The 24,334-nt window shown below is 43.7% G+C and overlaps 1 protein-coding gene across 1 annotated transcript in view; it reads left to right on the top strand.

The window, feature by feature from the left end:
- The window catches only part of LOC106588828 (protein tyrosine phosphatase type IVA 2), a 40,987-nt gene extending 17,378 nt beyond the window's left edge, over positions 1–23,609 (top strand). Inside the window, exons 2-7 of the mRNA XM_014178288.2 lie at positions 11,580–11,894; positions 12,196–12,304; positions 12,564–12,656; positions 14,176–14,306; positions 21,810–21,884; positions 22,124–23,609. Coding sequence (XP_014033763.1) covers positions 11,890–11,894; positions 12,196–12,304; positions 12,564–12,656; positions 14,176–14,306; positions 21,810–21,884; positions 22,124–22,235 — 525 coding nt within the window. The 5' untranslated portion in view covers positions 11,580–11,889 and the 3' untranslated portion in view covers positions 22,236–23,609. The remainder of the gene's footprint in view (positions 1–11,579; positions 11,895–12,195; positions 12,305–12,563; positions 12,657–14,175; positions 14,307–21,809; positions 21,885–22,123) is intronic.
- Positions 23,610–24,334: the final 725 nt, after the last annotated feature.

The following is a 24,334-nucleotide window of genomic DNA, read 5'->3' on the forward strand; positions in this document are numbered from 1 at the left end:
GGTGAGTGAAAAGAAAGAAAAAAAACATTGGTACTAGTCTGAAAAGCCCTACTCCAGTCAATTCCTTGGCCTGTCTGTCCCACAAAACAAACTGAGATCGTATTCTTGCTACATGGTGTCTCCATATCGTTTGTGTTTGTGCCAATGCTAGTCCAATCAGCGCTCAAGGGAATGCTCCATGTCACCTTGGCTCCATATAGTGGTTACATGCACTGCCTGGGTGGGGGGTGTATATGGGGTCATGTGCTTGTGGTGAGGTATGTCGGTGTATCTGTTAGCAGGGGGGTGGAGGAGATCAGGGAATCTGCATTTACAAACAGGTCTAAGGATGTAGCACTGTCAAGCTGTTGGCAAGGTGTCAGCTTTTGAGAGCTGCTATCTGTTAGATATTAGTTTTTTCTCTCTCGATCGTTGTAAGTGCCACTAGGCCATGCACCTGTGACCTTTGAAACATTTAGGCCTAGGTCCTCATTTCGCCACTGAATCTAAATAAAGTAGGGTAATCAGTCTGTGGGTGTGGGCAGAGTGTGAGTTGGCAGGACACTTATCTCCCTCTTGGCGTGTTGATCTTCTCCTTGTCCCCCAGCCCAAGGACTAACCATGCCAGGGCTCCCTTCTCCAGACAGCCAGGCACTCCCCTAGTCCCCTGGCCCAGCTCCCACACTGCCCTCCAGCTGGCCAGAGCCAGCCCAAGAGAATGATACAGAGCCACAGACACTCCTTCAGTCCCCAGGACTGAGCCTTATGCAATTCTGATACCTGGCCCAATGTGGGATGAGGAGTCACCGATGTAGTGTTGGTTGGTGTTCAGTAGAATGTCAACAAATGGCTTGTGCTATTTCACTCTCTAAATGCTTGGCCTTTTCTGTTGTTTCTGGAAGATGTTCTCTATTTGCGGACCCACCTAGTTAACCGTGCGAGATCTTCAATGTTTACTTGTCATCGTGACCTAAGCCCATGTTCTCGCAGATTCCTCTAGGCTAAAGTCTTAGCACAGCCACCCTACAAAAAAAATATACTTATATAGGCCTATCTGTGACAAAAAAAAACCTGATGCCAAAAACGCATGTGAACTGGTGGTCCCTGCATGTGTGTGTCCCAAATTGCACCTTATTCCCTTCATGGTGCGCTACTTTGACCAAGCCATATGGCTTGGTCAAAAATAGTGCACTATGTAGGGAATAGGGTGCCATATGGGATATAGTCTGATTCTGTGCCAGTGGCTCAGCTGGATTTGTAGCAGAGATCTGGGGGATCTGAGGAAGGGGATTAGGGCAGTGCTATATTATATATATATATATATCTCTATCTCTCTGTGCCTTGCGAAAGTATTCGGCCCCCTTGAACTTTTCGACCTTTTGCCACATTTCAGGCTTCAAACATAAAGATATAAAACTGTATTTTTTTTTTTTGTGAAGAATCAACAACAAGTGGGACACAATTATGAAGTGTAACGAAATTTATTGGATATTTCAAACTTTTTTAACAAATAAAAAAACTGAAATTGGCCGTGCAAAATTATTCAGCCTCCTTAAGTTAATACTTTGTAGCGCCACCTTTTGCTGCGATTACAGCTGTAAGTCGCTTGGGGTATGTCTCTATCAGTTTTGCACATCGAGAGACTGAAATTTTTGCCCATTCCTCCTTGCAAAACAGCTCGAGCTCAGTGAGGTTGGATGGAGAGCGTTTGTGAACAGCAGTTTTCAGTTCTTTCCACAGATTCTCGATTGGATTCAGGTCTGGACTTTGACTTGGCCATTCTAACACCTGGATATGTTTATTTGTGAACCATTCCGTTGTAGATTTTGCTTTATGTCTTGTTGGAAGACAAATCTCCGTCCCAGTCTCAGGTCTTTTGCAGACTCCATCAGGTTTTCTTCCAGAATGGTCCTGTATTTGGCTCCATCCATCTTCCCATCAGTTTTAACCATCTTCCCTGCCCCTGCTGAAGAAAAGCAGGCCCAAACCATGATGCTGCCACCACCATGTTTGACAGTGGGGATGGAATGTTCAGGGCGATGAGCTGTGTTGCTTTTACGCCAAACATAACGTTTTGCATTGTTGCCAAAAAGTTCGATTTTGGTTTCATCTGACCAGAGCACCTTCTTCCACATGTTTGGTGTGTCTCCCAGGTGGCTAGTGGCAAACTTTAAACGACACTTTTTATGGATATCTTAAAGAAATGGCTTTCTTCTTGCCACTCTTCCATAAAGGCCAGATTTGTGCAGTATCCCACCTCAGCTGTAGATCTCTGCAGTTCATCCAGAGTGATCATGGGCCTCTTGGCTGCATCTCTGATCAGTCTTCTCCTTGTATGAGCTGAAAGTTTAGAGGGACGGCCGGGTCTTCGTAGATTTGCAGTGGTCTGATACTCCTTCCATTTCAATATTATCGCTTGCACAGTGCTCCTTGGGATGTTTAAAGCTTAAGAAATCTTTTTGTATCCAAATCCGGCTTTAAACTTCTCCACAACAGTATCTCGGACCTGCCTGGTGTGTTCCTTGTTCTTCATGATGCTCTCTGCGCTTTAAACGGACCTCTGAGACTATCACAGAGCAGGTGCATTTATACGGAGACTTGATTACACACAGGTGGATTCTATTTATCATCATTAGTCATGTAGGTCAACATTGGATCATTCAGAGATCCTCACTGAACTTCTGGAGAGAGTTTGCTGCACTGAAAGTAAAGGGGCTGAATAATTTGGCACGCCCAATTTTTCAGTTTTTTATTTGTTAAAAAAGTTTGAAATATCCAATAAATTTCGTTCCACTTCATGATTGTGTCTCACTTGTTGTTGATTCTTAACAAAAAAATACAGTTTTATATCTTTGTGTGAAGCCTGAAATGTGGCAAAAGGTCAAAGTTCAAGGGGGCCGAATACTTTCGCAAGGCAGTGTGTGTGTATGTATGCATACACACACACAAAACCCCTGCTAATCCCACACGTTTCACCCTGTTCGTGGGTTTAGCTTTTACTTCTCATGGATGTTAAGGCTATAGCCTAGCGTCTATTAGCTTGAAATCCTAGAGAATTTATTCATTTTACATAGAGAATACATAAGAGACATTGTCAGTTGATTAATGTTCCATTGTCGCAGGTCTTTCCTGTCTCTCTTTAAGCTGTTCAGGCAATCTCTCTCATTGGCACACGTCCAGTCCCACAGCTGATCGTTTCTTGTTAATGGGACCGGTCTGTCAAACACGCAATTCACCCACTGCTTCGCCCCTGACTAACATGCAAATAAAGATCAGTCCCAATATTTCACTAGTCAGTCACTTTTTGTAATTAGGCGCTTTTTTTCCCCCTACACTGTCTGGCACGCGCGCACACACACGGCTTCTTTGCTGTCAAATCCAACCTAGTTGTTTTCCTGAGCCAAGCTTTACAACAGAGTACAGACAAATCTGTTAATGGTTTGAGAATGGCACTGTCATGTAATGTAGTTAGTCAGTGGGCCGGGTCTCCCTGGCTGCATTCCTGTCCTAGCTATCATCTGTTTGGCTTCTTTTGTTCTCTGAAACTGGGGCTCATTATCATGCTCTTTACACCACTACCCTCCCACTCTTTTCTCTCCCTCTCCTCCCTCCCCCTTTCTCTGTTCCCCTTGCCACCTCTCCCTTTCCTCTCTGTCACGGTGTGTCAGCTCTCGCGCTCCCCACCAGGGGAACACGTGACGGGCCAGGCTGGCGAGCAGGGTACCAAGAGGGGACTCTCGCTCGCAATTTGGGACATAGCCAGGGCCTTTGAGTCTCAGCTAGTAGGCCCCAGTACTGCAAGGCTACTCACTCAATGACCTTTCTCCCAGTTTAGCTCCTGTAAACAAGGGGGGCTAATGTGAAGCCTAGCTGTCATTTCTCACTACTAATGATGGGGGAAAAAATTGATACAGTAACATATCGCAATATTATTTTTTGATATTGGATCGATATTTGACTCCAAGTATCGATTTCTGAAACATCCATGTTTTTTTTCTATCTACACTATATACTATCTATATAAAAGTATGTGGACAACTATACGTTGGTGGGTTCTGCGATTTCAGCCACACCCATTGTTGACAGGTGTATAAAATCAAGCATACATGCATGCAATCTCCATAGAAAAACGTTGGCGGTAGAATGGCCTTAATGAAGACCTCAGTAACTTTCAACGTGGCACCATCATAGGATGCCACCTTTCCAGCAAGTCAGTTCATCAAATGTCTACCCTGCTAGAGCTGCCCCAGGCAACTGTAAATGCTGTTATTGTGAAGTGGAAGCGTCTAGGAGCTACAATGCTCAGCCGCAAAGTGGTAGGCCACACAAGCTCACAGAACGGGACCGCTGAAGTGCGTAAAAATCCTTGGTTGCAACACTCACTACCGAGTTACAAACTGCCTCTGGAAGCAACATCAGCACAATAACTGTTCATCGGGAGCTTCATGAAATGGGTTACCATGGCTGGAGTGGGATAAAGCTTTTTTCTATTGTACTCTGGAGCAATGGAAACACGTTCTCTGGAGTGATGAATCACGCTTCACCATCTGGCAGTCCGACGGATGAATCTGGGTTTGGCAGATGCCAGGAGAACGCTACCCTGCCCCAATGCATAGTGCCAACTAAAGTTTGGCGGAGGAGGAATAGCGGTCTAGGGCTGTGGGGGACACAATTTTGTCAGCCGGTGATTGTCACGCAAATAACTGTCGGTCTCGCTGTAATTTACCGTTAATTAACAAAGACATTTAGCAACTCCTGGCTTCCACACACAGGCTACAAGCCACTGATGCAGACATTTACATTTTAGTCATTTAGCAGATGCTCTTATCCAGAGCGACTTACAGTAGTGAATGCATACATTTTAATTTCATACATTTTTTTATTTTTCGTGCAGACCTTTGGAACATCTACATTTTTTTAAAAGTTTAATAAAGCCATGTAATATAGCCTACACCTTCACAATAAAGCCATTATTTTAGATGGGTCTAAAGAAGCATGATATGAAAAAAATGTAGTCTTTTTCAGAAGAACAAAAAAGCATACTCTGAGTTGTCCTTATGTTAGGTCCAGATATGACTATGCCAAATAGCTGTGGGCTACACTAGTTAATTTAGCAGACAAGATTTGTTTAGATTTCCGTGGTCATTATTTTATAGTAATGAAGAATATACAATTGAACAAAGCTGAATAAAATATAAATATTTTCCCAACAATTTGAATGAGTACATGTGGCTATTCTCTGAACAAAGAAATAGGTACTCTTACATGCTTAATTTAGTTATTAATGTAACTTTAGTTTTTCTATAAATGTTGGGCTGTATCTTTTTTGATTTTAAAACATAAGTCTGCATGTTGATACACTTAATGATTTGTAAAAAGTCACTTGAAAGTCATGAGTTGTGCTTAGTTGTTTTCCGCAGGCTGTGCACACTTCATTGTCTCATTTCATAATTTGACAAGCACTTGATGCCTCAAATTTCACAGCGGCATCCCCTTTGGCTGTATGCACCCAATTTTTTTTTTTTTTTAATAATAATCCAAAATCCATTTCTCACATTATAAATGCAGCAATGCGCACATGGCTGTAGGCTAAAATCGCTAATGTTCCATTAGCGGGAAAACACCAGTTTCAAAAGTGACCGCAAATGCGACTATGCATGTAATGCTTTTAATATAAAGGTGCATTTTTATGATAAAAATGTTCTTCCCCAAATTTCAACTCACGCTCTGCTTATGTATGCCAGTTATGCTCTACACCCCTTGTAATGTGCATTATTGTGCTTAATTTGTTCAAAACATATAGGCCTATAGGGTAGGCTACATGAGGTGTGCGAGTCGTAAAAAAAAAAAAAAAGTGTTTCTCATCCTGGGCATCATTCACAAGTGATAATTCATAATTGATAGGCTAATATTGGTACCCATTAGACTATTCTTGATTTAATCTTGTCTTTACATATACTAAATAATGTGTGAAATTTGCTTTTTAATTTAGAATGGACCATTATCATGCACCTGTCTTGAAATCTATCCACTTAAATAGCGAATGGAGGATGCTTTTCCTGTGGTTCATTCCAGCCAGGTAGCTATATTCCTGTTGTAAAGATAAACAATGTGCTGAATATTAGGGTAGTTGAGAAATAAATATAGTAGGCCTAGCCTATAGAGAGCTGATGGGATCCTCTGTTTAGTAGAGGCCATCACTCTGTTTTCTCAAACAATTACATAGCCTATAGAAATGTTGCGCAACATGAGCTCATGGGCTCTCATGAAGTGTTTGATTAGATTTTCAAAAACATTTGCATTGATGTCAGATTGATTAGAGGGACAATAGAGTGCTGAGTACCAGGAAGTTAGCAAGTTTGGTAGGCTACTAATGACCATCAGCAGCATCAACACTTGGAGAAGCCTAATTACCGTGACTAAACGGTCATGTGCAATTTGACTGCCTTCATGACTCGTGACCGCCAGTAACACGGTCACTGCAACAGCCCTATGTTTTTCATGGTTCTTGCTAGGCCCCTTAGTTCCAGTGAAGGGAAATCTTAACGCTACAGCATACAATGACATTCTAGATGATTTTGTGCTTCCAACTTTGTGGCAACAGTTTTGGGAAGTCCCTTCCTTTTTCAGCATGACACTGCCCCCATGCACAAAGCAAGGTCCATACAGAAATCTTTTCTCGATCGGTATGGAATAACTTGACTGGCCTGCACAGAGCCCTGACCTTAACTCCATCGAACACCTTTGAATTGGTACCCTCGACTACAAGCCAGGCCTAATCGCCCAGCATCAGTGCCCGACCTCACTAATGCTCTTGTGGCTGAATGGAAACAAGTCCCTGCAGCAATGTTCCAACATCTAGTGGAAAGCCTTCCCAGAAGAGTGGAGGCTGTTAGCAGCAAAGGAGGGACGAACTCCATATTAATGCCCATGATTTTGGAATGAGTTGTTCGACGAGCAGGTGTCCACACACACACACGTGTGTGTGACTCCAATGCTTGACTCCAATGCGTCCCACAGTTGTCAAGTTGGCTGGATGTCCTTTGAGTGGTGGACCATTCACACGGAGAACTGTTGAGCGTGAATAACCCAGCAGTGTTGCAGTAAGGGATCATCGCTTTCAGCTGGATTCACCTTGTCATTCTGTCGTGTAAAGAGCAGGTGTTCCTGAATTGTGAGAATTGCAATACATATGGTATTGTCACCTAAGTATCTTGATTATATCGTATCGTGTTGTCTCTGGCAATTCCCAGCCCAACAGAATACGTGTGGGTAGTTCAGTGTGTGTGACTTTTGTAGATGTTTCTCCCAGGTTCATGTAGTAGGCTAATCCTATCTCAGTAACAGGTGAAGGAAAATACTTGATGTAGCTAGTTGAACTATTTCTAAGTTCTGAGTGGACACAGTGTTTACCCAACAACATTCAGTCCAGCTGGAAAAGAAAGGGACATGTTGGTACTCACAGCAACGGTGCTTTAGTGTATGTGTGACAGCTGGAGAACTTCAGGATAATAATTAGCTTGTGCTGTTTTATGTTCTTCGTTAGCACTTGTTCAACAGCAGAGTTGTGTGGAGCAGCTGTGAGGCGATGCCGAATAATGATGACTTAAGTGGCCTAATTATGAAAGTTGTAGGCTAGACAAAAAATACTAAAGCTTTCCTAACCCAGTTGACCTGAATCTAGGCCTAAATAGGCCCCTTGTTGGCATTTTGCTTTGCATGTAGGCCTAGCTGTGTGTTTCTTTTGTGTTTTTAGGTTGGCTAGTTCACTTTTCTGGTTGAAATGAGTAGGAGTTTGACCAATATGGAGTTCTAGTATAATTGTCTAGGCCTACATCTTTGTCAGCTACTCATGATTAGGCTACACAATTAGGCCTGGAAGCTATCACTTTCACTGTCTCTCAGACGCAGTGTTCATAAAGATACTTCCTGTGTGGTAACAAACACATCGTCTTTCCAGACTGATTTGGTGTGTTTGCTCTCTTCTCTCCATCTGTGCTGACAGCTGGGCGCAATTGCAGAAGTTGTTGTTTGCAAATATGGCTGAGTGATTTGCATGAGTTCCCGGCAGCGTTGTGAAAGCAGGGCTGGTCTGGCTTTACCACAATGTGCCTGTTCCTCTAGCTAGTGCCACTCACTCAGAGACCGGCTTTAACTGGGGTGCGTCTCAATAGTCTGACGATTGGCTTCCTCTCCTTGTCGCCTTTCTTCCATATTCACTGACATTAACTTGGGACTATTGAGACATGGCTAGGTGACCGTTATTAGGGCGAGAGGACCTTGACATATGTCAGTGTATGCTGACTGAATGGAAATTGATGCTAATACCACTTAGCTATGAAGGATTCTACTTAGTTGCTGAGTGTAGTCCAACTGCTGCATACTCCTGTTTGGAGGCACTGCAAGCTGTGGGACTCGTTTTAAAGGCTGTGTTATGAGACTGTATGTAGTACAATTTGATAAGCTCAAGATTGTGGTTCATCACATCTATTAAGTGTGATATTGTGTGAGCATTGTATTCCTGTTTCCTGACATTATAGTAGTCTGATCTTTCTACTTCTCATTGGGAGGGTCTCTGACTTCACTGGTCTGTCACTCTCCACACACATTGTCGTATTTGGTCGCTCTCTCTCTTGCTCTGTCTGGAGAGACGGTCGCTCTGACTGTGTCCCAAATGGCTCCCTATATAGTGCACTACTTGGTCCTGGTCAAAAGTGGTGCCCTTAATGGTATAAGGGGGCTGTTTGGGATGCAGGTGTCATCTATCTCCTCTGATCCTTCCTCTGTTGTTGACAGATCACTGAGTGGCTCCTGTTAAAAACCTCCCGTATGATATCTATCCTTTACTGAATAATTAGGAGCTGATGACCAACTGCTCTGAAGTATCTTTTTTCTTTCCCTCTTCTTCCTCGACCTGACACCGTTTGCCTGGTCCTGATCCATTTCCCTTTTAGATCATCATGAATATGTTTTTTTGGACGGGTAGCACTTCATCCATAGATCAAGTTTGTTTGTCTGTGGCGGTGCCGTACTGCGTGTGTGTGTGTGTGTGTGTGTGTGTGTGTGTAATTAGAACTGGAAATTGCCAGGGACCTCACGATACTTGGGTGCCGATACGTATTGCGGAAAAAGGAGAAAAGTTTTGGTACAGCCAACTAGCACAATTGTCAGCTGATATGATATATCGTCAAAATAATATCCTGACTTGTAACTCAATTTTATTTTTTCATCACTAGTGTTTTTAGTGCTGGTAATTGGCTTCCTATTTCGCAACAAAGCATCTTTCACTCATGCTGCCAAACATACCCTCGTAAAACTGACCATCCTACCGATCCTCGACTTCGGCGACGTCATTTACAAAATAGCCTCCAATACCCTACTCAATAAATTGGATGCAGTCTATCACAGTGCCATCCGTTTTGTCACCAAAGCCCCATAAACTACCCACCACTACGACCTGTACGCTCTCGTTGGCTGGCCCTCGCTTCATACTCGTCGCCAAACCCACTGGCTCCAGGTCATCTACAAGACCCTGCTAGGTAAAGTTCCCCCTTATCTCAGCTCGCTGGTCACCATAGCAGCACCCACCTGTAGCACGCGCTCCAGCAGGTATATATCTCTGGTCACCCCCAAAGCCAATTCCTCCTTCGGCTGCCTCTCCTTCCAGTTCTCTGCTGCCAATGACTGGAACGAACTACAAAAATCTCGGATACTGGAAACACTTATCTCCCTCACTAGCTTTAAGCACCAGCTGTCAGAGCAGCTTACAGATGACTGCACCTGTACATAGCCCATCTATAATTTAGCCCAAACAACTCCCTCTTCCCCTACTGTATTTATTTATTTATTTTGCTCCTTTGCACCCCATTATTTCAACTTTGCACTTTCTTCCACTGCAAATCTACCATTCCAGTGTTTTACTTGCTATATTGTATTTACTTTGCCACCATGGCCTTTTTTGCCTTTACCTCCCTTATCTCACCTCATTTGCTCACTTTGTATATAGACTTATTTTTCTACTATATTATTGACTGTATGTTTGTTTTACTCCATGTGTAACTCTGTGTTGTTGTATGTGTCAAACTGCTTTGCTTTATCTTGGCCAGGTTCTCAACTTGCCTACCTGGTTAAATAAAGGTGAAATAAATAAAAAAATAAAGGTGAAAAAAATTAAAAAAATAAAGGCATCAGGGACAGAACTTTACCCACTGGAAAACTGGTGGCTCTTTGAAGACTGGCCCTGTTGCTGTCGCCGGTTAAGGCAGGGAAATGGAAGGAAAGAGTGGGAGAGAGGAGGGGTTGGTGATTCTTTGAAAACGGGCCCTCTTGCACTGGGTGAGAGGAGACCAGAGGGAAGGGGAGATGGGGAGAGAAGTTTAGTTCTAGTCTCCGTAGAGTAGCCCTGGCTGTCATTGGCACAGAGTGAGAGATTGAGTGGGCGAGGCAGGCACCTCGCATTCCCTCTTTCTGCAGAGAGAGTGAGCAAGGGAAAGTGAGTCCAGTCAATAGAGGGTCGGTGTGTCTTTTTAGAGTTCCCCTGTTCCTGGCACAGAGTGAATGAGTGGGCGAGACGACTGCTCTGTACCGGCGCCACGACAGACTGAGACAGACTTAAATATGAGAAAGAGGATGAGGAGAGAGTCCTATGGGTAAAGGAGGCAAGACACTAGGACAATTGGGGCACCATTCTCCCAAAGAGAAGACTGAGAGATTTGGAGAGAATGACTGAAGTAAAGAGGAGACCTGAAGAGACTGAGCGTGGGATGAATGGAGAATGACTGGGTGACAGAGGGAGAGTCTCAGAGGTGAAAGGGGGAGCGTGGGACTGTGAAAGAGTTGGCTCGTGTGAAGCCCTGCCAACCCATAATCCTCACCTTGTGACTGCTGTGTTAGACACTGATGCTGACGTCCAACCTTTTTTTACCTCCCTTTTTCTCTCTTACACTCCACCCCCTCTTCACCTCTCCCCCGCCCTTTGTCCCCTCACCCTCCACCCCTTTTCTCACCTCACTCCTGCCTTATCATCTAACCCTCTACCCCCTCTCTTGGCCCTCCACCACTCTCTCTCATGCTCTGCTCTGTCGCTGTCTCTCTCTGTTTCACCTCTCCCTTGGACTCTGTCACGTTGTGTGTGACTAGACAGTGGTAGTTACCAGCCATTTTGTGGTGGCTATGTTCAGACCCTTCAGGTGTTGGCTCAGAATCAGCCGGTTAGAGGCAAGACATTACATGATTTGTGAGAGACTCTCTTTTGAAGCTAAGAGATCATGGGTGTCTTGTCTGTCTTTCATTATCTGTGTGCGTATATATCTTTATGTACAATTTGTTTTTGTATGTTTTTATTTTCCCATGTGAGTGTGGCTGATAATAAATGTGGGGGTTTATAACACCTTTAGTACAAGGGTGATAATGGCTAGCTCTTAATAGGTCAAATATTTCATGGGTTTACTAGTTTCCCCAACAGGTGCTTTTAGATGTCTTTTTACCCTGCCTTGCTCTTCAAGAACTTCAGTGACGCCTTGCTAAATGGTCCTTGTCCATTTGAGTTTACCTAATCACATTTTTCTCTTTTTTTCCCCTCCCCCCTCTTTTCTTGGCAGTGTTTCTGTGTTGATTTGGGCCATACATATATGGCGTATGTGAGTGTCAGTGGAGACTTTTGCCAGGCACAGCACCTCGCCTTCGTGGACAAGTGAATCGTCCGCCCCCCTCGGGACTACGCTACCCAGAAGCCCCCCTGAAGCCAGCACACTGGGAATCCCGGTCTCCTCCAACGATCCCCTGGGATACCGCGTAGTCCTTGGCCAGATCGCCCAGCTCTGTCCCCTGAGCCACCAATAAGAAAACTGCTCAGTTCTCTTCTACTTCCTGCTTTCTCTCCCAGAAGTCAATCACATACCGCTCTCCTGAATGGGGTAAAATCTGAATGTCCGATTGGATGACTCGTGGATAGTCTCCCCAATTTTTGTATTTTTTTTATTTTTACCCCGCCCCTGTGGAGTCTTGTGGATTACATCATCCATATGTTTTGTTACCCCTCTTTTTTTGTGAGACATCCACAGGCGTTACCATCCACATCCCCCTCCTCCCTTCGTCGTGTTTTTATTTATTTTTTGAACCTACAGAATCCTACTAGAAGTCCTTGCTGACATCTGAGCCAAAAGTAGTCATCCTTCTTGTAAGAGATTAAGTATTTTATTGTAATTGTTTTCAAAGCCGTCTCGCCAACATGAACCGCCCTGCAGCAGTGGAGATTGCCTACGAGGGCATGAGGTTCCTCATCACACACAACCCCACCAACGCCACGCTCAACAAGTTTACCGAGGTGAGGCCGCCACCTTGTGTGTGTGTGGGCATGTTTGTTGCTTGTGCGTTGTCATGTAGTGTCTGCATGTATAACCTTATCAATTCTATGCTCAAGTTCACTGTGGAGTGTCATACACTTCTGACTGTATGTACGTGCATTAATAACCTCACCAAAGTAGCCTATAACAATCTCCCCTCAGCTCAACCTACAATTAAACATAAATATTTTTAGAGTGCAAGATATCTTTGCTGATAGTCTGTCTGTCTCTCTGTCTCAGGAGCTGAAGAAGTTTGAGGTGAACACGCTGGTGAGAGTGTGTGACGCCACCTACGACAAGGCCCCAGTGGAGAAGGGGGGGATCGAGGTCGTGGTAAGGATACACACACACTAACTTCGTCCCCAGACTTGACTTGCTGGCACATAGAGCCTGGTAAGTGGGACTGTTTGGAACTTTAGGGGTGTGGATTTACTGAGTGACATGCTAATCAATTCAAATTCTGAGCGAATCACACGACTGAGGCGTGGGTCCAAATCGAGGTGACAGTTGTATTAGATGGGACTTAAAACAATGCTTCCCCCGTCTGTATAAGGTCCCAGAGTTGATGGTGCAAAAACTAAGCCGTGAGGTTGACGGAATTGTCCGTAAGAGCTCCGAGACAGGATTTTGTGGAGGCACAGATCTGGGGAACGGTACAAAAAAATTCTGCAGCATTGAAGGTCCCCAAGAACACAGTGGCCTCCATCATTCTTACATGGAAGAAGTTTGGAACAACCAAGACTCTTCCTAGAGCTGGCCGCCCTGTCAAACTGAGCAATCGTGGTAGAAAGGCCTTGGTCACATACTTATTGACTTCAATCATTGTGCAACATCATTGGTAAGCTCTGGGCATTGTCTTTCTGCTTTCTACTGGTGTGGCTGTTTAAACATATCATTTTCGGGAAGCCCAATGGCTTTTCTATTCACGTTCCATTCTGAGGTGATGTGAAACCAGGTAGTCGACAGTGAGAGCCGGCTGGTGGAGGAGATTACAACCACACACCTAGAGAGCAGTAAGAATTTCTACTGAACCGAATGCCTCCTAGTAATTTTGGGGTAGTTCAATTTGCAGTTTTTTTCTTCCATGGAATGTCAAGTTAAACAGGTGGTTTTCCCTCTCTGGAGACCTTCCCTGTTATCTGTCTGTTTTCATTTGTCCTCAACTGTCTGCCTGCCACTGTGTGCTGAGCTAAGAGGTGGAGAAGAGAAGGAATCTCTGGCTCAGATCCACATGAATGAGGCTCCACCCAGGCCTTCTTGCTCTGTCTGTTTCTGTCTTAGAGAGACTGTATTGTCTCTTCTCAAAGCTTAGGCCAGTATTCAGCTCTCTCACAGGTGATTTATGGAAGGCCAGAGAAACCTTGTGTTTGGGAGAGGAAATATCCTATCCCCTCATTGATATAGTTTTTAATACAGTGATCACCACCCCTCATCCTGGAGCATTCCTCTTCCTGTCACTCTCCAATGTATTGGAGAGTGGCAGTAATTATGATCACAATCCAGTTTTGATATTGTTTGAGCACCAAGACAGGAATAGCCATGCGTAGGGTTGCGCACGGCTGTGATCTGTGCTGAGCCGTAGCAGAGACACTGGGTCAGCACGAGTATAGAGGCTCAGACGGATATACATGGGTCAGGCTGTCTGCCAGGACACACCACACATACTACTTCAGCATGTCAAGCTTTCCAACTTAGACACACACATGATATAGCCTAATGGACAAAGCTGCTCTAATTCTTCAATCAGGCTTTGAATTATCCTGTACTGACCTTCAGCATTGACCATTGGTTAAATTATCCCCTAGCCCCTTGTTTGATCCATTTTAAAAATGTTGTTCCTCTGCCTCCGTAGGACTGGCCCTTTGATGATGGTGCCCCGCCCCCCACCCAGATAGTGGATGACTGGCTGAACCTGCTGAAGACCAAGTTCCGAGACGAGCCTGGCTGCTGCATCGCTGTGCACTGTGTGGCGGGGCTGGGCCGGTGAGGGTGTTAACCTGTGTGTGTGTGTGTGTGTGGGTGTGTGGGTAAGTGGGCCAGGTGAATGTAAGTGGTGAGATGGATGTGTGTAAGTGGGCTTAATTGTGGCTAGTGAGACCCGTCTATTCATTAGCGATGACGGCTGTTGGAATATTCAAAGAGATTTGGTGTAATGTGCTTTTTGGCTACTAAAATGTTATCTGGAAGACAATGTTAATTTGCTTTGACTAGTGTTCCATTTGTACATGTGCATTTGCGGGGCACAAAATAAAAAAGAAACCAAGCCCAGTATCACAGTTCTTCTCCCTAAATTCCCTTTCTCCTCGCTCATTCACTTAATTGCGTTGCGACCACTCCCTACACACGGGTGCGCACAACCTCCCGTTAGACCTACAGAAATAAATATCTATAAAAAACATATCTAACTAGTGGGATACACAAGCTACATTCCTCGCCAAATGGCAACAGTTTTACCACAAATTCTAAATGGACTGGTTGATAGACGAAAGAAAATGTCTTTCAACAACGAGCTGCAGTTTTTGAATAATTGTGTCCTGTCTATATTCCACTTTGGCTACTTTGCGAACTGCTTGTGCAATTTTGAATTGGTTAGCCTTTAACATACAGGTTCCACACTGAGAATACACAAAAATATTAGTTTGATAAAGACAGAGCAATTAAAATTACACAATTTTTTTTCTCCCCAATTTAGATCTTTTCTCATCGCTGCAACTTCCCCCCTGATTCGGGAGGTGAAGGTCGAGTCATTCGTCCTCCAAAACATGACCCACCAAACCACGCTTCTTAACACCTACCCGCTTAACCCGGAAGCCCGCCGCACCAGCGCCCGGCCGGCCACAAGGAGTCGCTAGAGCGCGATGAGCCACATAAAGCTCCCCGGCCAAACCCTCCCCTAACCCGGACGACACTGGGTCAATTGTGCACCGCCCTATGGGACTCCCAATCACGTCCGTTTGTGATACAGCCTGGGATTGAACCCGGGTCTGTAGTGACGCCTCTAGCACTGCGATGCAGTGCCATAGACCGCTGCGCCACTCGGGAGGCCCAACAGAGTGAATTTTCATCAGAATCATTAAGCCTAGACCTACTCACCAAACAGATGTTGTGGTCAGAATTCATCACCATGTAGTGTTCAATGTGGAATTGTTCATCCATTTTGAAAAACCAAAGAAAAGGCAGAATAAATCAAACGTCTGCAATATTGAAAAGGAGACATTTTGTTTACTAACCCTGAAAAAACGATTTCAACTCACCAAATTGAGTCCCATTTCAAGTGATCACTGTTTGAGAATAACTGTTCGAGATGCGCATCACTTTGCGGTGGCAACTTTTTACATTTGGAAAAATGTTCTGTTCCATTTTATTCTGTTAGTACATTTTTTGGTTTTCTTTTACTATAAAATGGGTGTCTTGACTGATGGGCTCTGGAAATAAGAGCGTCTTGTCTGCTGAATTAACAAAGCAAGGCTGTGCCATTGCACAGCCATGGGCTTCCACAAGCAAGCTTCACTGCTGAGGTTACTTGCTGCTTAATTTTACAACCACTATGGAACAAACTAGACAAGCTCCATTTGGGACTATCCTATCAACGGGACCTGAAACTAATATCTTATGTTTTCTCAAAGTTGTGGCTGAACAAGGCCACGGACACATCGAGCTGTTTGTTTTGTATTTTCTTTTTTTTTAATGCATTGTGAAGACTGAATGGTTAACAGCTGGTGCGTGATACCTACTGTTAAGAAAGTTTAAAGGTTCTTCTCGCCTGAACTGGAATACTTCATGATAAACTGCAGACCATACTATTTACCAGTTTTCATCCTATATTTTTCGTAGCTTCATATTTACCGACACGAACCAATGCTGGCACGGAGACCGCACTCTACGAGCTGTATTGGGTCAGAAGCAAACAAGAAAATGCACAACCAGAGGCGGCACTCCTATTGGCCGGTGATTTTAATGGCTCATTTTTACCAGCTTGTCACCTGTTCATCTAGAGGCGACAACTCTAGATCACCACACAAACGCATACAAAGCTCTCCCTCACCCAACATTTGCTAAATCCGACCATAACTCTATCCTCCTGAGTCCTGCTTACAAGCAAAAACTGAAACAAGAAGTACCAGTGATGTACTCAATACGGAAGGGGTCCAATGAAGCAGATGGTAAGCTTCAGCAGGGTTTCCCAAACTCGGTTCTGCCCACCCCCTCTGGGTGCACGTTTGGTTTTTGCCCTAGCACTATACAGTTCATTAAAATAACCAGCTCATCATTAAGCTTTAGTTATTTGAATCAGCTTTGTAGTGCTAGAGCAAAAAACAAAACGGGATAGAGTTTGGGAAACCCTTAGATACAGGACTGTTTCACTAGAACAGACTGGAATATGTTCTGGGAATCGTCCGATAACATTGGAGTTTACCACGTCACCGGATTTGTTATGTGCATTGACGACGACATCGTCATCCCCACAGTGTTCGTACGTACATATCCCAAAGAGAAGCCATGAATTGTAGGGAACATCCGCACCACGCTAAAGGCTTGAACTGCTAATTTCAAGGAACATGACACTAATCCGGACGCTTATAAGAAATCCTGCTACGAACTCCGAGTTGTTGTCAATACAGGACTAAGGTGAAATCCTACTACGCCAGCTCTGACCCTCGTCGGATGTGGCAGGGCTCGCAAACTATCACCGATTTACAAAGGAAAACCCAGCGACGTAAGCCTTTTAGACAAGCTAAATTCCTTCTATGCTCTCTTTGAGGCAAGCAACCCTGGACAATGCACGAGAGCACCAGCTCTTCTGGACGACTGTGTAGTCTCGTTCTCCGTAGCTGATGTGAGTAAGATCTTTAAACAGGTTAACGTTCACAAGGCCGTGGGCCAGACGGATTACCAGGACACGTACCAGCTAACAAGTGTCTTCACTGACATTTTCAACCCCTCCCTGACCAAGTCTGCAATACCTACACGTTTTAAGCAGACCACCACATACAATACCAAGGTAACCTGTCTAAATGACTATCGCCCAGTAGCACTCACATCTGTAGCCATGAAATGCATTGAAATGCTCACATCAACACCATCATACCAGACACCTGCAAACCAACCCAACAGATCCACAGATGACTCCATCTCTATGGCACTCCACACTGCCCTGGGAGAATGCTGTGTTCAACACCACAGTGTCCCCTCCAAGCTCAGGACCCTGGGACTGCACACTCTGAAACTGGATCCTGGACTTCCTGATGGGCCACCCTCAGGTGTAGGCAACAACACATCTGCCAAGGGTAGGCAACGCATCCACCAAGCTGACCCTCAACACAGGGGCTCCTCAGGGGTGCGTACTTAGTCCCTTCCTGTACTCCCTGTTCACCCACGACAGCGTGGTCGCTCACGACTCCAACACTAAGATTGCTGATGACATGCCGATTATGGGCCTGATCACCGATGACTGAGACAGTTTATAGGGAGGAGGTCAGTGACCTGGCAGTGGTACTAGGACAGCAATTGTGATTGTGGACTACAAGAAACGGAGGGCCGAGCCCGCCCCATCCACATCGACAAGGCTGTAGAGGAGCAGGTCGAGAGCTTTAACCTCTTACATCTAGACGTTCCGCTAGCGGAACACCTGCTCCAATATCCAATGATAGGCATGGCGCGAATTACAAATTCCTCAAAAATACAAAAACTTCAATTTTTCAAACATATGACTATTTCACAGCATTTTAAAGACAAGACTCTCCTTTATCTAACCACACTGTCCGATTTCAAAAAGGCTTTACAGCGAAAGCAAAACATTAGATTATGTCAGCAGAGTACCCAGCCAGAAATAATCAGACACCCATTTTTCAAGCTAGCATATAATGTCACAAAAACCCAGAAGACAGCTAAATGCAGCACTAACCTTTGATGATCTTCATCAGATGACACACCTAGGACATTATGTTATACAATACATGCATGTTTTGTTCAATCAAGTTCATATTTGTATCAAAAAACAGCTTTTTTACATTAGCATGTGACGTTCAGAACTAGCATACCCCCCGCAAACTTCCGGAGGAATTTGCTAACATTTTACTAAATTACTCACGATAAACGTTCACAAAAAGCATAACAATTATTTTAAGAATTATAGATACAGAACTCCTCTATGCACTCGATATGTCCGATTTTAAAATAGCTTTTTGGTGAAAGCACATTTTGCAATATTCTAAGTACATAGCCCAGGCATCACGGGCTAGCTATTTAGACACCCGGCAGGTTTAGCCTTCACCAAAATCAGATTTACTATTATAAAAGTTTGATTACCTTTTGTTGTCTTTGTCAGAATGCACTCCCAGGACTGCTACTTCAATAACAAATGTTGGTTTGGTCCAAAATAATCCATCGTTATATCCAAATTGCGGCGTTTTGTTCGTGCGTTCCAGACACTATCTGAAAGGGTAAATAAGGGTCAATTCGGGCGCAATTCGTGACAAAAAAAATCTAAATATTCCATTACCGTACTTCGAAGCATGTCAACCGCTGTTTAAAATCCATTTTTATGCCATTTTTCTCGTAAAAAAGCGATAATATTCCGACCGGGAATGTCCATTTAGCTAAACAGAGGAAAGTAAACAAAGCTTTCGGTCGATGCGGGCACGAGCCTGAGTCTCACAGTACTGTAACCAGCCACTACCCAAACGCGCTACTTTTTTTCAGCCAGAGCCTGCAAAGCCACGATTCAGCTTTTTACCGCCTTCTGAGACCCTATGGCAGCCGTAGGAAGTGTCACGGGACAGCTAAGATCCTCACTCTTCACTAAACAGAGACAAGAAGAACGACACCTTGTCAGACAGGCCACTTCCTGAATGAAACCTTCTCAGATTTTGGCCTGCCATATGAGTTCTGTTATACTCACAGACACCATTCAAACAGTTTTAGAAACTTTAGGGTGTTTTCTATCCATATGTAATAAGTATATGCATATTCTAGTTACTGGGTAGGAGTGGTAACCAGATTAAATCGGGTACGTTTTTTATCCAGCCGTGAAAATCCTGCCCCCTAGCCATAACAGGTTAAGTACCTTGGTGTCCACATCACCATGGAAATACCTCTGTCCACACACAGCAACACAGTCCTGAAGAAGGCACGACAGCACCTCTTCCCCCTCAGGAGGCAAAAAAGATTTGGTATGGGCCCTCAAATCCTCAAACGTTATAAAACTGCTTGGCATCTGACCACAAAGCGATACTGTGGGTAGTGCTTACAGCTCAGTACATCACCGAGCTCCCTGCCATCCAGGACCTCTATACCAGGCGGTGTCAGAGGAAAGCGCTAAAGATTCTGACTCCAGCCACCCAAGTCATAGACTGTTGTCTCTGCTACCTCATGGCAAGCGGTACCAATGCACCAAATCTGCAACCAACAGGACCCTGAACAGTGTCAACCCCCAAACCATAAGACTGCTAATTAGTTAATCCAGGAAGCTTTTGGTTAACTATTTAACTATCTGCATTGACCCTTTTTGCACTAACTCTCCTATTGCATAGTCACTTGATCCCTACCTACAGTTGAAGTCGGAAGTTTACATACACTTAGGTTGGAGTCATTAAAACTCGTTTTTCAACCACTCCACAAATTTCTTGTTAACAAACTATAGTTTTGACAAGTCGGTTAGGACGTCTACTTCGTGCATGACACAAGTAATTTTTCCAACAATTGTTTAGACAGATTATTTCACTTATCATTCACTGTATCACAATTCCAGTGGGTCAGAAGTTTACATACACTAAGTTGACTGTGCCTATAAACAGCTTGGAAAATTCCAGAAAATTATGTCATGGAAGCTTCTGATTAGGCTAATTGACATCATTTGAGTCAATTGGAGGTGTACCTGTGGATGTATTTCAAGGCCTACCTTCAAACTCAGTGCCTCTTTGCTTGACATCATGGGAAAATCAAAAGAAATCAGCCAAGACCTCAGAAAAAAAATGGTAGACCTCCACAAGTTTGGTTCATCTTTGGAGCAATTTCCAAACGCCTGAAGGTACCACGTTCATCTGTACAAACAATAGTACACAAGTATAAACACTATGGGACCACGCAGCCGTCATACCACTCAGGAAGGAGACGCGTTCTGTCTCCTAGAAATGAACATACTTTGGTGCGAAAAGTGCAAATCAATCCCAGAACAACAGCAAAAGACCTTGTGAAGATGCTGGAGGAAACAGGTACAAAAGTATCTATATCCACAGTAAAATGAGTCCTATATCGACATAACCTGCAAGGCCGCTCAGCAAGGAAGTGCTCCAAAACCGCCATAAAGCCAGACTACGGTTTGCAACTGCACATGGGGACAAAGATCATACTTTTTGGAGAAATGTCCTCTGGTCTGATGAAACAAAAATAGAACTGTTTGACCATAATGACCAATCGTTATGTTTGGAGGAAAAAGGGGGGAGGCTTGCAAGCCGAAGAACACCATCCCAACCGTGAAGCACGGGGGTGGTAGCATTATGTTGTTGGCGTGCTTTGCTGCAGGAGGGTCTGGTGCACTTCACAAAATAGATGGCAGGAAAATGATGTGGATATATTGAAGCAACATCTCAGGACATCAGTCAGGAAGTTAATGCTTGGTCGCAAATGGACAATGACCCCAAGCATACTTTCAAAGTTGTGGCAAAATGGCTTAAAGTCAAGGTTTTGGAGTGGCCATCATAAAGCCCTGACCTCAATCCTATAGAAAATGTGTGGGCAGAACTGAAAAAGCGTGTGCAAGCAAGGAGGCCAACAAACCTGACTCAGTTACACCAGCTCTGTCAGGAGGAATGGGCCAAAATTCACCCAACTTATTGTGGGAAGCTTGTGGAAGGCTACCTGAAACGTTTGGTCCAAGTTAAACAATTTAAAGGCAATGCTACCAAATACTAATTGAGTGTATGTAAACTTCTGACCCACTGGGAATGTGATGAAATTAATAAAAGCTGAAATAAATAATTTTCTCTACTATTATTCTGAAATTTCACATTCTTAAAATAAAGTGGTGATCCTAACTGACCTAAGACAGGGAATTTTTACTAGGATTAAATGTCAGGAATTGTGAAAAACTGAGTTTAAATGTATTTCCGACTTCAACTGTATTTTGTATCCGTCTCTCAAAACCCACACAAGAATGCCTTGTCAGCTCTAAGTTTTGACACTCCGGGCAGTCTCTCTGGGAATTGAAAGTTTTACGTTTTTAATTATTCTTCCTGGTGAGAGAAGGTTCGCTTACAGTAACACACTTATCGCAATTTCACTCTGTGTGTGTGTGTGTGTGTGTGGCCCGGGTGTGATCTTGATGCCCCAGCGGGGTTACAGCGAACCCAGTGAACCCCCGTGTGTTTCCCAGGCCAATTTCCCAGCTTTAGAGTATACCCTCACCCCACCCTCCCTCCTGCCCACATAACCATGACACCTCATGCATACTGGTGTTTATCTCTCTCTCTCCTCTTTCTCCTGTAGAGCTCCAGTCCTGGTGGCCTTAGCGCTGATTGAGACAGGGATGAAGTATGAGGATGCGGTGCAGTTCATACGACAGTAAGCACTATTTTAGCTTTCACACGACAGTAAACACTACTTTAACTTTCACACCGGCGCGGGGGGGGACGGACGGACCAATGTTTCTGTGCTATGGAACCTGTATTGTCATGTATTTTCTTTATTAGTTTGGTAGAATATGCTGGGGAACATTGATTCATGTTACTGTTCTGCTATGTTCTCTTGTGACCATACAAGACCACGTTATTGTTATTTATCTCACCTCCTCCCTTCCTCAGGAAGAGACGTGGAGCTTTCAACTCCAAACAGCTACTTTACCTGGAGAAATACAGACCCAAGATGCGTCTGCGGTTCAAGGATGCCAACGGCCACAACTGCTGCGTCCAATAGTGTGTGTGTGTGTGCAGCCTCTCCATCAAACAACATTATTCCAACCAAGGGGAGATAAACAACGAGAGAAAGCGATCAGTAATTAATGTGATTTGTTAACACTGAGACATGGCTAATTGATCACAAAATTGATGACCTAATGAGCAAATGATTCCATTTTAATGAATGCAAATCTAGAGGTCTGAACCAATGAAGGAAAAGGTCAAAGCACACAGACGCCTCCAAGTTTTCGTTGCCCAATCATGGGCCTAGAATTTCTTTGAGTCCTTAATTTTGATTTTCATTGTTGAATCATGGGATAGCTTTTCCTCTTTTTTACACACGTGTACATGAAAGTTTAACAATGGTGATAAAAAAAATCTACAAAAAATGTTAAGGTATCGATTGATCATTTGTTTATTTTTCTTTAATTATTAATGATATTAATTATGCCATGTGTTATTTTTTTATTTAACCTTTATTTAACTAGGTAAGTCAGTTAAGAACAAATTCTTATTTACAATGACGGCCAATCCCGGATGACGCTTGGCCAGTTGTGCGCTGCCCTGTGAGACTCCAAAACACAACCTGGAATCGAACCAGGGTGTCTATAGTGACACCTCTAGCACTGAGATGCAGTGCCTTAGACCGCTGCACCACCTTTTTAATAAAAATAAATTATTTTAACCCTTCAGCACATTACAATATTATTCTGTTTAGGACTAAAAATAACAGTCCATTTGGCGTTTTGAGGTATTTTTGTACAACACAAAATCTCCCAAACGTTCTACAAAAAAATGCAGTAATGTTTCCCGCCCCCTCGCTTCTAGTCACTTTTTAATTACGGGGTTGGCTGGGTTTTAAATATTATGTCCTCTATTTATTTACTGGCTATAACTAGCAAGCCAATCTGGATTTTGGTTGGGGCAAGGACAAAGTTCAGTTTCTTATTGTCTTTTTTTTGCCATCTTTTTAACTTTTTGTTTTATTTTAGCTTTTTTTTTGGACCTCACAGGAGTGCAATATTCAGTCCACCTCGGAAAATCCCCCAAACCCACAATGACCGTCCTACACACACACACACACACACACACACACACACAGAGACAGTTTCACAGGAAGACACTTGGCTAGTCTTACTCTGTAGGTACTTTTTTCCATTCATCAAGGCTGCTTACTGGGTTTACAATAGGACTTCCTTACAATGACTGCACACTCACACAGTTTCAAGCACACACAGATGCACAAACACACACTCTCAATGATACAACTGTTAATCCCAACTCTGAAGGAAAGTAGGTGGAAAAGAAAGCAAATGGTCAGTTATTTTATCATTGTACCCATTTTGAAGACATTCCTATTGGTTTTAAGATAAATAAAGACATTTAAATAAGATTTAAACTTGTATGATATTTCATGATTTCTCACCTTTTCCATTGTTATTTTAGATTATTTGAAATGACAGCCTATTTGCGGTGCTGCATGTCTTGTCTCGCCCACAAACAATTATGTGAAGAGGAATTGCTGAGTCTCAAGATACACTGAACAAAAATATAAAAGCAACAATTTCAAAGATTTTACTGATTTACAGTTCACGTAAGCACATCAGTCGATTTAAATAAATTCATAAGATGTAAAAAAAAAAAAAAGGTATGGGCATGGATCAGAAAACCAGTCAGTATCTGGTGTGACCATCATTTGCTTCATGCAGCGTGACACATCTCCTTGCATATACTTCATCAGGCTGTTCATTATAGCCTATGGGATGTCCCACTTCTCTTCAATGGCTTTGCAAAGTTGCTGAATATTGTCCGGAACTGGAACACACTGTTGTACAGTACATGTTGATCCAGAGCATCGTAAACATGCTCAATGGATGACGTGTCTAGTGAGTATGCAGGCCATGGAAAAACTGGGACGTTTTCCGTTTCCAGGAATAGTGTACAGGTCCTTGCGACATGGGGCGATGCATTATCCTGCGTTGCGGTGATGGCAGAGGATGAATGGCACGACAATGGGCCCTCAGGATCTCGTCACATTATCTGTGTGTTCAAATTGCCATCGATTGAAATGCAGTTATGTTCGTTGTCTGTAGCTTATGCTTGCCCATACCATAACCC

Source organism: Salmo salar, chromosome ssa27, assembly GCF_905237065.1.
Source record: "Salmo salar chromosome ssa27, Ssal_v3.1, whole genome shotgun sequence".
Classification (NCBI taxonomy): Eukaryota; Metazoa; Chordata; class Actinopteri; order Salmoniformes; family Salmonidae; genus Salmo; species Salmo salar.